We start from the raw sequence: 12,686 nt of genomic DNA, 5'->3' as shown, positions 1-12,686 counted from the left end.
GATTTGATCCTTATTCCAGAATAAAATCATTAACAAAGTGGAGGCTTTTATTAATTTTAATAATGTGGGTATAATTGTAACCAGGATGGTTTTGTGTACTTAGAAAGTCGTTCCTCGCAGCTATAGTGTCCACTGTCTCATTTTGGTTTCCATTTAGCCAATTGAAATCACTTGCCGTGCAGTTTCCCCACCTTGTTTAAGTAGAAAACTAAATAAAATGAACTATGTTACCAATCATTTCAAGGGAAATGTCCTAATGCAAACTTGTACTTACCATGATTGTGTTTTTCTTTAAATGTCCAAGAAAAATGCATAGCAGAACACAAGTTGTCAGTTCATGACTTGTTAGGTTAAGATCACACCAGAGATAACTTAGAGATCGTCAAGTCTTATGGCAGAATTTATCCCATTTTAAAGCAATCTCGTGTCTCTGTCTGATGCGCATTTTTCCCACTATATCGTACTCTGCCGTTTAGGTGGGCTTAATTAATAGATGGCCCTACCATCGCGTTTAGTACCAGCGGATGATATTAGATGGATACCAATCGCTAAACTGTCAAAAGTCAGTCAAACAGGAAACTGTAGTAAAAATTTGCACAAATTTGCAACTAGTTCGCATGCGTATAAAGTTTAAAGAATTAACGGAATTTACAATTAACAACACGTTCTTCAAAATTTTCAAAATGTGGACTTAACGTAAGTTTTCAATTTCAATATCGCTAGTTATATGTTTGTTTTCCAAGTGATCTTTACGTCTTTATCCTTTTTAAGGATACCATTCTAAAATTATAAGTCAAATTTAGCTGATTGGGGTGACCCCGTATAAAACGTTCTGATTCAGACAAGTCATATTCATTATTTTAGTTTTTATTGTTCACTTCTTGTCATATTTCTAGTTATCAAGATTTGCAAATCGCATTCTGGTTTTGTGGCACTTCTACTTGTACAAACGATAATTTCCTTTAATACTCCTTGTTAAGAACCTATACCTCCGTGCAAATTTTAGTGGCGGAAGGTGTATGTGAGCGCGCAGTGTATGTAGACTTTAGGGTAATTAGCGGCCGTTGGCAATACGTTTAAAGTAGGGTAGAGTGGGGCACTGTCAAAACAAATTTGTTTACTATAACCTGAAAAGTTTTTAATTTTATGTAATTTCACGTAGACTTCGCGTATACACTCTGATAAGTTGGTTCAAAAACAATCCACGGTAGAGCCTTTCTACATCCGGAGTTTCACTACAAGTAGAAAAAAGTAGAAAAAGTCAAGGCACGTGCGCCTAAAGAAAAGCATTATTTTTCATTCTTTATTGTTGTACTGAACACATTATTGTCAGCAATCAGTGACAAGTTCAAATTAGTTTGCAATATTTAGGAAGTTGAAATTTATATCATCTATTGACTCTGGCGATGTTTTTTACAAAAACGAGGACTGTTTTTTGAAATTACGACCAAGGTACTGCTGGTACTATCTTCATTCGATTCATGCGATTAATACGAACAACGAACTAGAAGAACTTGCTTAAGTGATAATGATATACATGTCGTATATCGAGCTACTTTACACTTTCTAGGTTTAACAAAAAACTATGCACTTATTCAAGTTTTTGTCAAAATTCAGAACTTCCTAATTTGTATTAACAGGCATTATCACATTTCAAACTGTTCGTTGTAAACAATAGCACCACTACATTTGTATCCTTAATAAATGTCTCGTCTACCTACTGTAGTTTGTTGTGAGGTTAAAGTCCTAAACTTTTAATCACAATGGAATAAAAAGCAATACCACTTTATTTGTAATGCAATTCATCGAAAATTGATAAACTTCATCGTTGTTATTATTTCTGTCAAGTGTCTGTCATCTGATGACAAGATGATGACAACACCAGTGCCAACATACAGTCGTAAAACTACCCTTTCACAGTACAACAAAATACATAAATTCTGTCAAATTTCGTGTACAGTCCCAAAATTTGGACGAATAATGACCTTGAAATGTGGTATTGAAAATAAATGAGGTGTACTCTCCGAGGGTTTCACCGTCAGGACACAAAACCCCTAAAAACTCTGTCCATGATTCACACTGAAAAATGCGAATCCCTTGAGTGTTTTTAAGACGTAATGAAAATTCCTACCTGCGTAACTATATTATTTATGTATGTATATTAGTCTTAAAAATGTTATTACACAATCATATTGTAGTCTTAAGATCTCTAACTGTGTAATATATGATTTTTTATTAACAAGAAAATAGTCTGTACTTCCTTTGAAATTGAAAATAATTATTGTAATAAATTATTTGTTAAACCAAAGAGTTTTATTTACATTAATCTGAATGCGAAGTGGTTAGAATTGCATTAAAATTACAATTTATGTTAATTATTATCGTTTAGATAATAATCAACATAAATTGTGATTTTAATGTAATTCATAAAAATTACTTTGAATAATGAAACCTCAGTTCAGTTTTTAAATCGAGCGCCTTTTGACAAGTAGCGGCATCTACACGAACCAGGCCGCAAAGTCGACCAGACAAGTTCTCAGGAGTAGAAAAGTGCCCGTACTTGAGCATCTCTAAGTTATCTCTGATCACACAAAACAAATATGACTCCCCCACCACTCTAAACGAATTGCCAACATCAGCTAATTACCCTAAACTCTATAATACACTCTGCACTTATATACACCTGTCGCCACAAAAATTGGGGCTACAGTTTCAGTTGAAATACCGTGTATTTCTTGGGTTTTGTTGTAAAATTAATTATTATTGCTGTTTCAAACGAATTAGAAGGTACTTCGATTGCTTCCAAAACAGAAGAAAATAACGAAAACAGCGATAATCTTTTAAATCTAAATCTGGGATCTAAATTTAAAAAAAAAGTCCCTAATTAAAGAGAGCGGCCTTTGTGCGCCTGCGCAGATTTGCTTCATTCCGATATTTTTGTCATCAAACATCTGTGAAACGTCAAACAACGATCGTAACAAAATATATGTTTATCCTATAGAAAACTGTTGAAGCAATGTGTGTTAGAGTGTAAAAATGGCTGAAGACAAAACCGAAAAAATTCTTATATCATTTATGTGCCAAAGGTGTTCACAACCATTAAGATTAGACGATTCATTGAGTTCATTTAGTGAGCATATTTCAGCAGAATTAAACTGTAATACAAAGAGTGTTTTTCGCAGTTTTCACCTCTAATTTGTTGTGTTTTTAGTACCAGTACATTCCAATCCAGATGTAGATTTAGAATCTCAGGCTACTAGTTTTGATCATTATATACCTCCATGTCGATTAGTTGATTCTGGAAATGGCTTCATGCTTATATCAGATGAAAATGAAATGAATTTGTTAAGTAATGAATACAAAGTACGTATTTTTAGCTTAATACATAAGAGTTTGTAATTAGTTTCTTATAGAGAAAGGCAGCTTTATTTGATACTCTCTCAGGCAACTCAAACATTGATCATCCTTTATGTGATGAGTGTACAGATTATTTAATAGAAATTCTAGAACAGGAGCTACAAGATACACAAAATGACTATGAAGATTATCTCAGATATTACAAAATGTAGGTAAACAAAGGGGCTTTAGATTTTTGCACAGGTTGGCAGCAGTGATTTTGACATTTCTCATTGCAAGCTGTGAAATTATTTTTATTTTTTTATACAATTGAGGAGTTATTTTTCAAAACTCAATACATCCATTTCTTAAATTTTTACAAGGGATTAGAAAAAACGATAATTTGTTCAATTTTCTTCAAATTTACTTGAACTATTTTGGCATAAGAGGGTAACACAATGTTTTAGCAAGAGGTTTTTCACTAAATTAAAAATAAACATTGTTAAATTTACCCAAAATAATCTCAATTTCACATAATGTCACTCAAAATTGGATTTATCGAGTTTTGTAAAATAACTCCTCAATTATTATATTATTTTCAATAATTATTTTCAACTTTCTTATTTTAGGCTTCAGAGTGACACAAATGAACCTAAACTGTTTGAATTAGAAAAAGAATTAGAAGATTTAAAGGCGGAAGAAAAGCGGTTTTTGGAAGAGTTGGAAGCTCTTACAAAGGAAGAAATTGAACTCCAAAACGCAATCGCTGAACAAGAAGCGGAAGCCAGAAGACTCGATCGAGAGCGTGAGATATATTACAAGGAATACACTAGACATCAAAAAAATTACACGCAAGCTTGTGACGAGGCAAAGAGGTATAAACTTTTTTATAAGAGCATTGTTCCAATTTCTTTTCAGCCTAGAGTGTCAGCTCAACTACACTCAGATGCAGCTTGACAAGTTGAAGAAAACCAACGTATTTAATGCCACTTTTCATATATGGCACAAGGGCCATTTTGGTACTATAAATAATTTTTGTTTGGGGCGGTTGCCTTCAGCCCCTGTCGATTGGTCTGAAATTAACGCTGCTTGGGGTCAAACCGCACTGTTACTCTCTGCACTCGCACGAAAAATTAATCTAACATTTGAAAGATACAGATTAGTTCCTTATGGCAATCATTCATACATCGAGGTAATTATTGTCTTTTTATTTGCCACAAACTAATTTTTTGTTAGGTGATTGGAGAGCAAAAAGAATTTCCGTTATATGGCTCAGGCGGGTTTAAGTTTCTTTGGGACACAAAGTTTGATAACGGAATGGCTGCCTTTTTGGACTGTTTGCAACAATTTCAGGAAAAGGTTGAGAAACTGGAGAAAGGCAACAAACAGTTTTGTTTCCCCTATCGAACAAATAAAGGGAAAATTGAAGATAACGATGCCAGTTACTCTATAAAGTACTCCTAACTTATTGTTTGGTACTGTTTTTAATCGTTGTCAATTACAGAATTCAGTTAAATTCAGAAGAACAATGGACCAAAGCAATGAAATTTATGTTAACTAACTTAAAGTGGGGTCTGGCTTGGATTTCGTCTCAGTTAAACAATGATATAGAAGAAGCGATGCAGACAGATAATTGAGTGTCATTCATGTTTGGTATTTTTTATATATTTAAGCAACGTAGTACCTACAAGTTATCTACAAAATCTATACCATATTTTTGTTATGAAAACGACTGACTTTGTTGTAATTAAGTTTAATAAATTTACAGTAGTCATTCTGACTGTGTTTTTGTTCAATTGCAAGCTTGTAACGAAGAATCCTGTCCAAGCGTGACGCTTACTAGTGCTACTCTTTTACGCTTTGATGATGATCACAGTCAAACCACTGATTTTGAATTCTCGCTTGTTTACGCATGATTGCCTTAAGGCGGGTCCGAATCTCAATTTTTCTATGATCAATCTGCGGTTTCTTTCCTCCTTCTCAAGATAGTCGACAACATTGCGGAGATTATGATTAATTTCCCCTGGCATTGGAACATATCTCTAACATCTCTTGGTACTATCTTTGCCACTGTTTATTTATCTAACATTGTGAAAGTCATCAAAGTTAAACATTAATTGCTTTGTTTACCAGGAAATGTGAATAATGAAAAAATCGTACTGTTAACATTCGATTTTATTAAAATCGGCTAATCGCCAATGAAGAAATCGTGATGTTTAAATCGCGCCAGCTCTTCTTCGTCGAGTTTTTTTTCCGCCTCTGCCACATCATTGTTGATAGCGCTTATCAGTTCACTTAAACTACTGAAATTTTGTTCTGGTCTAAGATAGCCAAGCATGACAACTTTGAGGATTTTCCCATAGAAATCCTCTTCAAATGTATTAATAATGTACGTTTCCATCGACTTCTGGGTGTTATTATAGAAAGGGTTCCACCCTACGCTCATCACCATTTTATATACAGCTCCCCCATTGATTTTAGCAAATCCGTAATAAACTCCAGGTTGGATCTCCTCAGGTAAATTGTTGACTACATCCACATCGAAATTGGCTGTTGGGATTCCTAATTCTTTTGAGCCCCTTCCGAAGCCCTTGATAACTTCGCCTTTGGTGAAATGTGGTAAGCCCTTTGGGGATTCCATATTCTCGGTACGACCCTGTCCTTCTGTTTTCTGTACGCACGCGTGGTAGCTGATAACCTGTCAACGTGAATTTACAAAACACGTCTAGTTTTCGAGAATTTAGAAGGAGGTACGATGCTGGGTGTCGAAGGAGATGAAAAAAAAGTGAGTGAAATTGTGTTTACTTTTGATAACACTAGTCTAAGGTTATCGCGGAGTTGTATTTACATCATGTTACGTCTATGTCCTTAAACGACCTTACCACGACCGCTGAACCTTATCAACTGACACTACTTTTGGATTCGCTTTTTAAATCGCTTTCATGTGAAACATTACGTGGTACTTTGTCTATTACGGTTATTATATCACGTACAATCCATAGATAACAGTGACATTGCGCTATTATCTGAACAGACACCGATAAATAATTACTTATAAAAACGCCTCACATATTTAAAGGGAAAAAGAAAACAAATAAATTAGATATGAACAACATTGTTTGATAATTATAATTTATACGTATTTCTAAGAATATGAAGAACGTTATGTTTCCATTGTTGATTCAGAGATAACTTTTTCTTTTACTCCAGCCAAAAAACGAACACAAAAAAACATCTTCACTAGAAACATCAACATCTGTTGAGATTTCGAATTTTCCGCGTTTCAGATAGATGTGTGGCTGTTTTAACGTCTAACTTGCCCAAAAGTGAGGTTAGCACATTACGTAATCTGTCAGATCATCGTCTGCTAGATAGCGGACTTCTATACAGCGTGGGCCAACGAAAACGAAACAGAGGCGTTTTTGGGCATTTACCCGTAGATTTTTTAAAAAACGCTGAGACAGGTCAATTTTGATTGAGAGGGGGGCATACAACAAACGTAATTACATCTTTCTTCAGTCAACCCCCTTTGAGGGGTGAAATCAATCCCTTTAATTTTTAAAAGATTAAAAGAACTACACAGTTTTGATCAATCTACATATCAGCATAACAAAACATTAAAATAAGACTAAAATGTAAATTTAATAAAAAAAAAACAAACATCTGAGGGGTGTAAATCAACTTTTTCTTCATACAAAAACCATTTTTCTTATGGTTTCATTGAATAGTATGGATTTGCATTTAGTAGTAGCTGATTTACATATTTCGTTGATTTTCCTTTTTTAAGAAAGGTATAGGATATTGCATTTTTTTAAAGAGCTTTTAAAAAATCTTTACGGTAATACATGCATTCATTTAATTTCAACTCGCAATTAAAAAACTAGTTTAAAGAAATAGTAAAAGTGTTTCCCTCCAACAGTCATACCATTTTTTTTGTTACCCTCCTGTACATTTTAAAGTATTTCAGGAGTTATTCGTCGACATTCATTTATTAATCATTTCTAGTTATTTTTTATAGGGGCTAGAAACAAAAAAAAATGTATACCACTCCAAAGCTTTTCAATAGACCTTTCAAAAAAGGTGTCATGCCCTATATCTATCTTTAAAAATTAATGGAAATAATTTCACCCCTCAGAGAGGGTTGAATGTAAAAAGGTATAATTACTTGTATTGTATGTCCCCCTTCCAACTAAAATTGACCTGTCTCAGCTTTTTAGAAAATTTAAGGGTAAGTGTCTCAAAACGCCTCTGTTTCGTTTTCGTTGGCCCACCCTGTATACCTCTATCAAGCAGGCGATGTGTCAGATAATGAATATAATCGAAGGGGTCAATCACAGACGTGACTTATAATTTTAAAGATGATTGAAAATCATTTTTTTTTAATCTCGTAATTTTAAACACACTCACTAAGTATAGTTACTGCAAAAATAAAAGATAAATCTTAATTTTTACGAATAGACGCATATTTTATACTAATTTATGTACAGTTATTTGTTAAATATTCATTAACATGCACTGTTTACCTTAAGTTAAGCAAAAGAAACCATCATCGGTGATAAGACTAAATTATTATAATTGATAGATGTATGCGAAGGTTAAAAAAAGGCGAATACCATCAAAGCATTTTTGACTCTTAAAATTGTAAAATACCAAAGTAATTTTGTGTTTTGCCATTGGAAAGGTGTTTAACTGCATCTCTGACAGTCCTACAGTTGGCTGGGACCATTTTCATTTTTGGCAATTTACCGCGTTTATTTATAATTTGTTATCTAACTTGTCAATCCTTTTACACTAACGCTTTTTTAGATTTTTGACTTTCAAAATGAAAATGATAAAATTGAAATTCTATAAAACTATTAAACTAAAATTGACGTTTGTTATAAAATTGGCAGGGGTGATCATAATCATTAATCAATTACCTACATCGTTGTAAGCTGAGGAAGTGTGATCGACAGGGTCAATCTAAATGAACCCTTGAAGTAATAAAAAATTCCCCAGTAAAATAGCAACGCAACAACCCCATTCTGTTGGCTAATTAAGAAAGCTCTTGCAAGCAAACATTGATTATAATGGACGATAAACTTATAAGGCCATTATGATGCTATAAACTACATAGCTTATAATCGAATTAAAATGGCGTCTAAGTGAACTTCAGAATTTGAAAATTGTTGAAAAGTTCTGTTGTTTTTTATAAAGTTTCAAATTAAATAAGACATTGGTTAACTAGTAAAGTTTAAAATTCGGACATAACCTGCTTGACTGCTAACAATTACATTCCCATCGCTTAGACTTCGCTGCTTAGAATCAATGAAATAATAATCATTCAAGAGAAAATTACAACCAGAGTAATCAATTTAGCCTTTTTTGTGACATAACAATGGGCAAAAATATGTACGCTACCATTTCAACAAAGAAACAATTGAAAAAACGTAAATAGTGCAATTAAACAAATTGCACTCCAATAATAAATTAAGAACTACTAAATCATCATGACATTTCGGATTGTCATGGCAATTAGACTTCGATCTTTCCAAACATTTTGCAAATTTTATTAGTTTTATCAAAAATTGCATGTCTTTGATAATCGTAGTAAGTTCTTAGTTGTCAAAGAATTGAAAGAAATAAAACAGAAATTACAGGAACGGACCTTTTAATGTTTTTCACGTAATTTTTAACTCTCCTATAACGATTTATGAATGTAGAAAAATAAGAAATTTTCAAGGAAAGAAATGAAAATCCTCTCTTATGAGAAAACGATATGGATCAATGGCTATATTTTTATGAATTCTTTGATAACATTCAATATACTACTAAGCCCATCCAACGATATAAAAAAGGAGAGCAAAAAGAGTAAAAATACAAGTCATGATGAACTAAGCACGCATCTGACAAAATTTATCTACAATACAACCGCCAAATATAATTCATGCATTTTTATTATTATTAATACATATGTATCTTTATCATAGTCCTTAATATTTTTTTATCGTATGGGGACCTATTTTATACTTATTTTGACGTTTATAGAATTTATGCTGAATTTTTGTATGAGATTTGAACTAATTTTTGCTTTTACATAATATTGAAAAACATACATGTATTTATTTATAATAATATGTTTGATAACAAAGATGATTTTGTTTAAATTAGACCATTAATATATCATAATCGCAGTGTGTTATGTTATAAATTGACAATTTTATACTACCGATAATCCGAATATAAAAAATAGGGTAGTTTCTTAATAAAAAAATCTTAGATCTCAAATGAGAAATTGAAATTTTTAAACCAAATTCCTTTTCAATAATTTAACTTTTATTTGCACAACCTTGAAGATTTAAAGCTTACAATTATTTAAACTTATTTCAGTCATATTATCACAACTGCATATTGTAATAAATTATATTTGCTAATTAAGTTTTTTATATTGAGTGACAATCATTGTTTTGAAATCTGTTCATCATCGTCAAAGCGCAAGTGTTCCACAACATGTGCGCGCAGATTTTTACAACATACACTTAAACGTACGCGTTTATTACACCTCATATTAATTTTATTAATGTATAGAACATAAGTTGTAACGAGCTAACGATAATAATTACTTCCAAATTGAGGCTTTTATAACATTAGCGACCAAAACGTTCGTATCATCGAACATGAATAGATCTGAACGTTATCACTGCGTATATAAAAACAAATAAGCTATCGAGTACTTCAGTTTGTAGTTGGTGTTTGTTGCTTGTAGTTGCGGTATCGCACAAAATGAACAATTTATTAGAAAAGGTACGTCATTTTGTTGCGTTATGAATGTATAGGTAACTCTTTATTTAAAAACAAGGACGAATTCATGAACAGGGGGATTAACTCAATGTAAAACTACTTTGTAATAATAGAGTTGGTAGTTTTAAATGAATCGACAAATTGATCCTAATTGCTAAGACTTGTAGTGTTTTAATTGCACTTGAGACTGATAGTCATGTCTGCATTATGATAGTGATAATTATTATCTTGTAAAAAACTATAGCAACAAGTTACAAAATGACGTTTAAAATCGCATCATGAATGTCCCCAGTAGCCAAGAGGTACTATCAGTACCATTTCCTTGACTTTTAAAATCTGTTAACAGGTCCGAGGCCACACGAGAGCTTCCAGTGGTTCGCGCGAATTTTGGGAGGCCACAAAAAGAGATGCTTTGAACCTCCTCCAAAAAGAACTCGATAAACTCAATTCCACGGCCCCCAAAAATGACCAAGATAAAATCCAAAAGGAGTTTGCCAGTTTTGCAACTCTCTTCGGAAGGTTTCTCGAAGAAACCGGACCCTCTGTGGATTGGAGTCGCATTGAGAAGTTACCTAATGACGCTGTCAAAGACTACAACACTTTGGAAACCCCAACAGCGGATACAGTTCACCAAATGCTTAATAAACTAGTCGTTGTGAAACTCAACGGAGGTCTTGGTACCTCCATGGGATGTCATGGACCAAAATCGGTCATTACTGTGCGTAATGATCTCACTTTTCTCGACCTCACCGTACAGCAGATCGAGGTAAGAGTAGAAGTTTTGGTTTCCTCAATAATGTTTCTAATTTTAGCATCTGAATAAGACGTACAACGTGAATGTTCCTTTAATTTTAATGAATTCTTTCAATACCGATGAAGACACCGAAAGAGTCATCAGGAAATACAAGAATCTTCAAGTAGAAATACATACTTTTAACCAGTCGTGCTACCCGAGAATAAACAGAGACACTTTGATGCCAGTTACGAAAAAAATCGATGTCCACAACGATCTGGAGTCGTGGTATCCACCAGGTCACGGAGACTTTTACAGCAGCTTTAAAAATTCGGGGCTTCTCCGAAAATTCATTGAAGGCGGAAGAGAATACTGCTTCATTTCAAACATAGATAATTTAGGGGCCACAGTTGATTTGAATATTCTGAACTTGTTGTTGAATCCCAAGGAGAAAGTCCAACATGAGTTTGTCATGGAGGTGACTGATAAAACCAGGGCCGACGTTAAAGTATGTTACATTTTTACATTTTTGGTACTTTTTTTAACTGTAATTTCCAGGGTGGTACTTTAATCCAATATGAAAACAAACTGCGTCTTTTGGAGATCGCCCAAGTCCCCAAAGAACATGTCGATGATTTCAAGTCAGTAAAAACATTCAAATTTTTCAACACCAACAACTTGTGGGCCAAACTTGATGGTTTAAATCACACCATTGTCTTTCGCATAATAAATAACTGTTTTTGCAGCAATTGAAAGAGTTCTTAAGGAAGATTCGCTCAGTTTGGAAATTATCATCAACAACAAAACCTTGAATAAAGGCCTAAACGTGATCCAGCTTGAAACTGCTGTTGGTGCCGCTATGAAATCCTTTGAAGGAGGCGTCGGAATCAATGTCCCTCGTAGCCGATTTTTACCAGTGAAGAAAACCTCAGATCTCCTATTGGTGATGAGCAATTTGTACAGTTTGAAAAACGGATCCTTGATTATGTCACCTCAGCGAATGTTCCCCACTACACCTCTTGTAAAATTAGGAGACAACCATTTTGCCAAAGTCAAGGAATTTTTAGGGCGATTTGCGAATATTCCAGATTTAATCGAACTCGATCATCTTACAGTTTCTGGTGATGTTACTTTCGGGAGAGGAGTTTCTTTAAAGGTAAAATTTGAGTTAGTGAAGGATTGTTTTTATTTGTTGAATTTTAGGGAACTGTTATTATTATCGCAAATCATGGAGACCGAATTGATATTCCCTCAGGTGCCAATTTAGAAAATAAAATCATTTCCGGTAATATGCGTATCTTAGATCATTAGTGTGTGTGCGTGTTTATTAGTTGGTTTGTTTTGAAGCTGTTATATTTTTTCTAAACTTTACATATAAAATTTGCTGCAATATATTTATTTGAAATAAATGTGAAACTATGTGATATATTTGTGATTTTTTATTTGATTTTGACCTCTTACGAGAAAATGGATGTAATTTTTTTAATCAGACATAAACTAAACGCTTTCTTCTTTTTTTTACGTCCCACCTAGATACTCGTCTATAAAAAGAATCATGTAAAATCTTTAAATTTAGATATTATTTAAATTAATTAATAATACTTATTTTCTAGATGTCAAGAAGACATTCAGCACTTGCAAAATAAATTTTTACCGTGCAGTCTTTTTTTAAATAATAAAGAAATCCGAAAGCGACCCTTCAACAGCCTACTTAAAATTTTATCAGCAAAAACTAATCCTTTTACATGGATTTACGATTACGTCGACTATTCTACGTTAAGCCGACTATTTTTTTTGTTTGTTTTTCTCTAAATTGATATGGAATGAACCCAATTTA

The 12,686-nt window shown here is 33.2% G+C and overlaps 3 protein-coding genes across 4 annotated transcripts; 2 read left to right on the top strand and 1 right to left on the bottom strand.

Annotated features, from left to right (window-relative positions):
* The first annotated feature begins 2,902 nt into the window (after positions 1-2,902).
* Positions 2,903-5,113, top strand: Atg6 (Beclin-1-like Atg6). Its single transcript, XM_088034211.1, has 7 exons — positions 2,903-3,157; positions 3,212-3,363; positions 3,414-3,565; positions 3,966-4,211; positions 4,255-4,528; positions 4,573-4,790; positions 4,841-5,113. The coding sequence occupies exons 1-7, from the start codon at positions 3,037-3,039 to the stop codon at positions 4,971-4,973; spliced, it is 1,296 nt and encodes a 431-aa protein (XP_087890337.1). The 5' UTR covers positions 2,903-3,036; the 3' UTR covers positions 4,974-5,113.
* A 380-nt stretch (positions 5,114-5,493) lies between these two features.
* Rfk (Riboflavin kinase) lies at positions 5,494-5,977 on the bottom strand. The gene has a single exon (XM_088037364.1). It carries the CDS (start codon positions 5,975-5,977, stop codon positions 5,525-5,527), a length of 453 nt encoding a protein of 150 aa, XP_087893490.1. The 3' UTR covers positions 5,494-5,524.
* A 52-nt stretch (positions 5,978-6,029) lies between these two features.
* UGP (UDP-glucose pyrophosphorylase) lies at positions 6,030-12,277 on the top strand. Of its 2 annotated transcripts, none has more exons than XM_088037345.1 (6): positions 6,030-6,121; positions 10,463-10,882; positions 10,929-11,357; positions 11,408-11,546; positions 11,596-12,005; positions 12,053-12,277. In XM_088037345.1, exons 1-6 carry the CDS (start codon positions 6,092-6,094, stop codon positions 12,158-12,160), a joined length of 1,536 nt encoding a protein of 511 aa, XP_087893471.1. In that variant the 5' UTR covers positions 6,030-6,091; the 3' UTR covers positions 12,161-12,277. The 2 variants fall into 2 exon arrangements, with proteins under 2 accessions (XP_087893471.1, XP_087893478.1); XM_088037352.1 differs by lacking the exon at positions 6,030-6,121 and adding an exon at positions 9,996-10,119.
* Positions 12,278-12,686: the final 409 nt, after the last annotated feature.

The sequence above is a fragment of the Gnatocerus cornutus genome, chromosome 1, assembly GCF_029298725.1.
Source record: "Gnatocerus cornutus isolate USDA-ARS CGAHR chromosome 1, icGnaCorn1.1, whole genome shotgun sequence".
Taxonomy (NCBI): domain Eukaryota; kingdom Metazoa; phylum Arthropoda; class Insecta; order Coleoptera; family Tenebrionidae; genus Gnatocerus; species Gnatocerus cornutus.
This window is presented reverse-complemented; position numbering and strand designations above follow the sequence as displayed.

Excerpts from the sequence above, each read along its gene's own strand:
- Atg6 (XM_088034211.1), top strand. The coding sequence starts at position 3,037 with ATGGCTGAAGACAAAACCGAAAAAATTCTTATATCATTTATGTGCCAA. Across the intron at positions 3,566-3,965 it reads TATCTCAGATATTACAAAAT|GCTTCAGAGTGACACAAATG; the intron begins GTAGGTAAACAA and ends TTCTTATTTTAG. Across the intron at positions 4,791-4,840 it reads GATGCCAGTTACTCTATAAA|AATTCAGTTAAATTCAGAAG; the intron begins GTACTCCTAACT and ends TGTCAATTACAG.
- Rfk (XM_088037364.1), bottom strand. The coding sequence starts at position 5,977 with ATGGAATCCCCAAAGGGCTTACCACATTTCACCAAAGGCGAAGTTATC.
- UGP (XM_088037345.1), top strand. The coding sequence starts at position 6,092 with ATGCTGGGTGTCGAAGGAGATGAAAAAAAA. Across the intron at positions 10,883-10,928 it reads TCACCGTACAGCAGATCGAG|CATCTGAATAAGACGTACAA; the intron begins GTAAGAGTAGAA and ends TTCTAATTTTAG. Across the intron at positions 11,547-11,595 it reads CTTGTGGGCCAAACTTGATG|CAATTGAAAGAGTTCTTAAG; the intron begins GTTTAAATCACA and ends CTGTTTTTGCAG.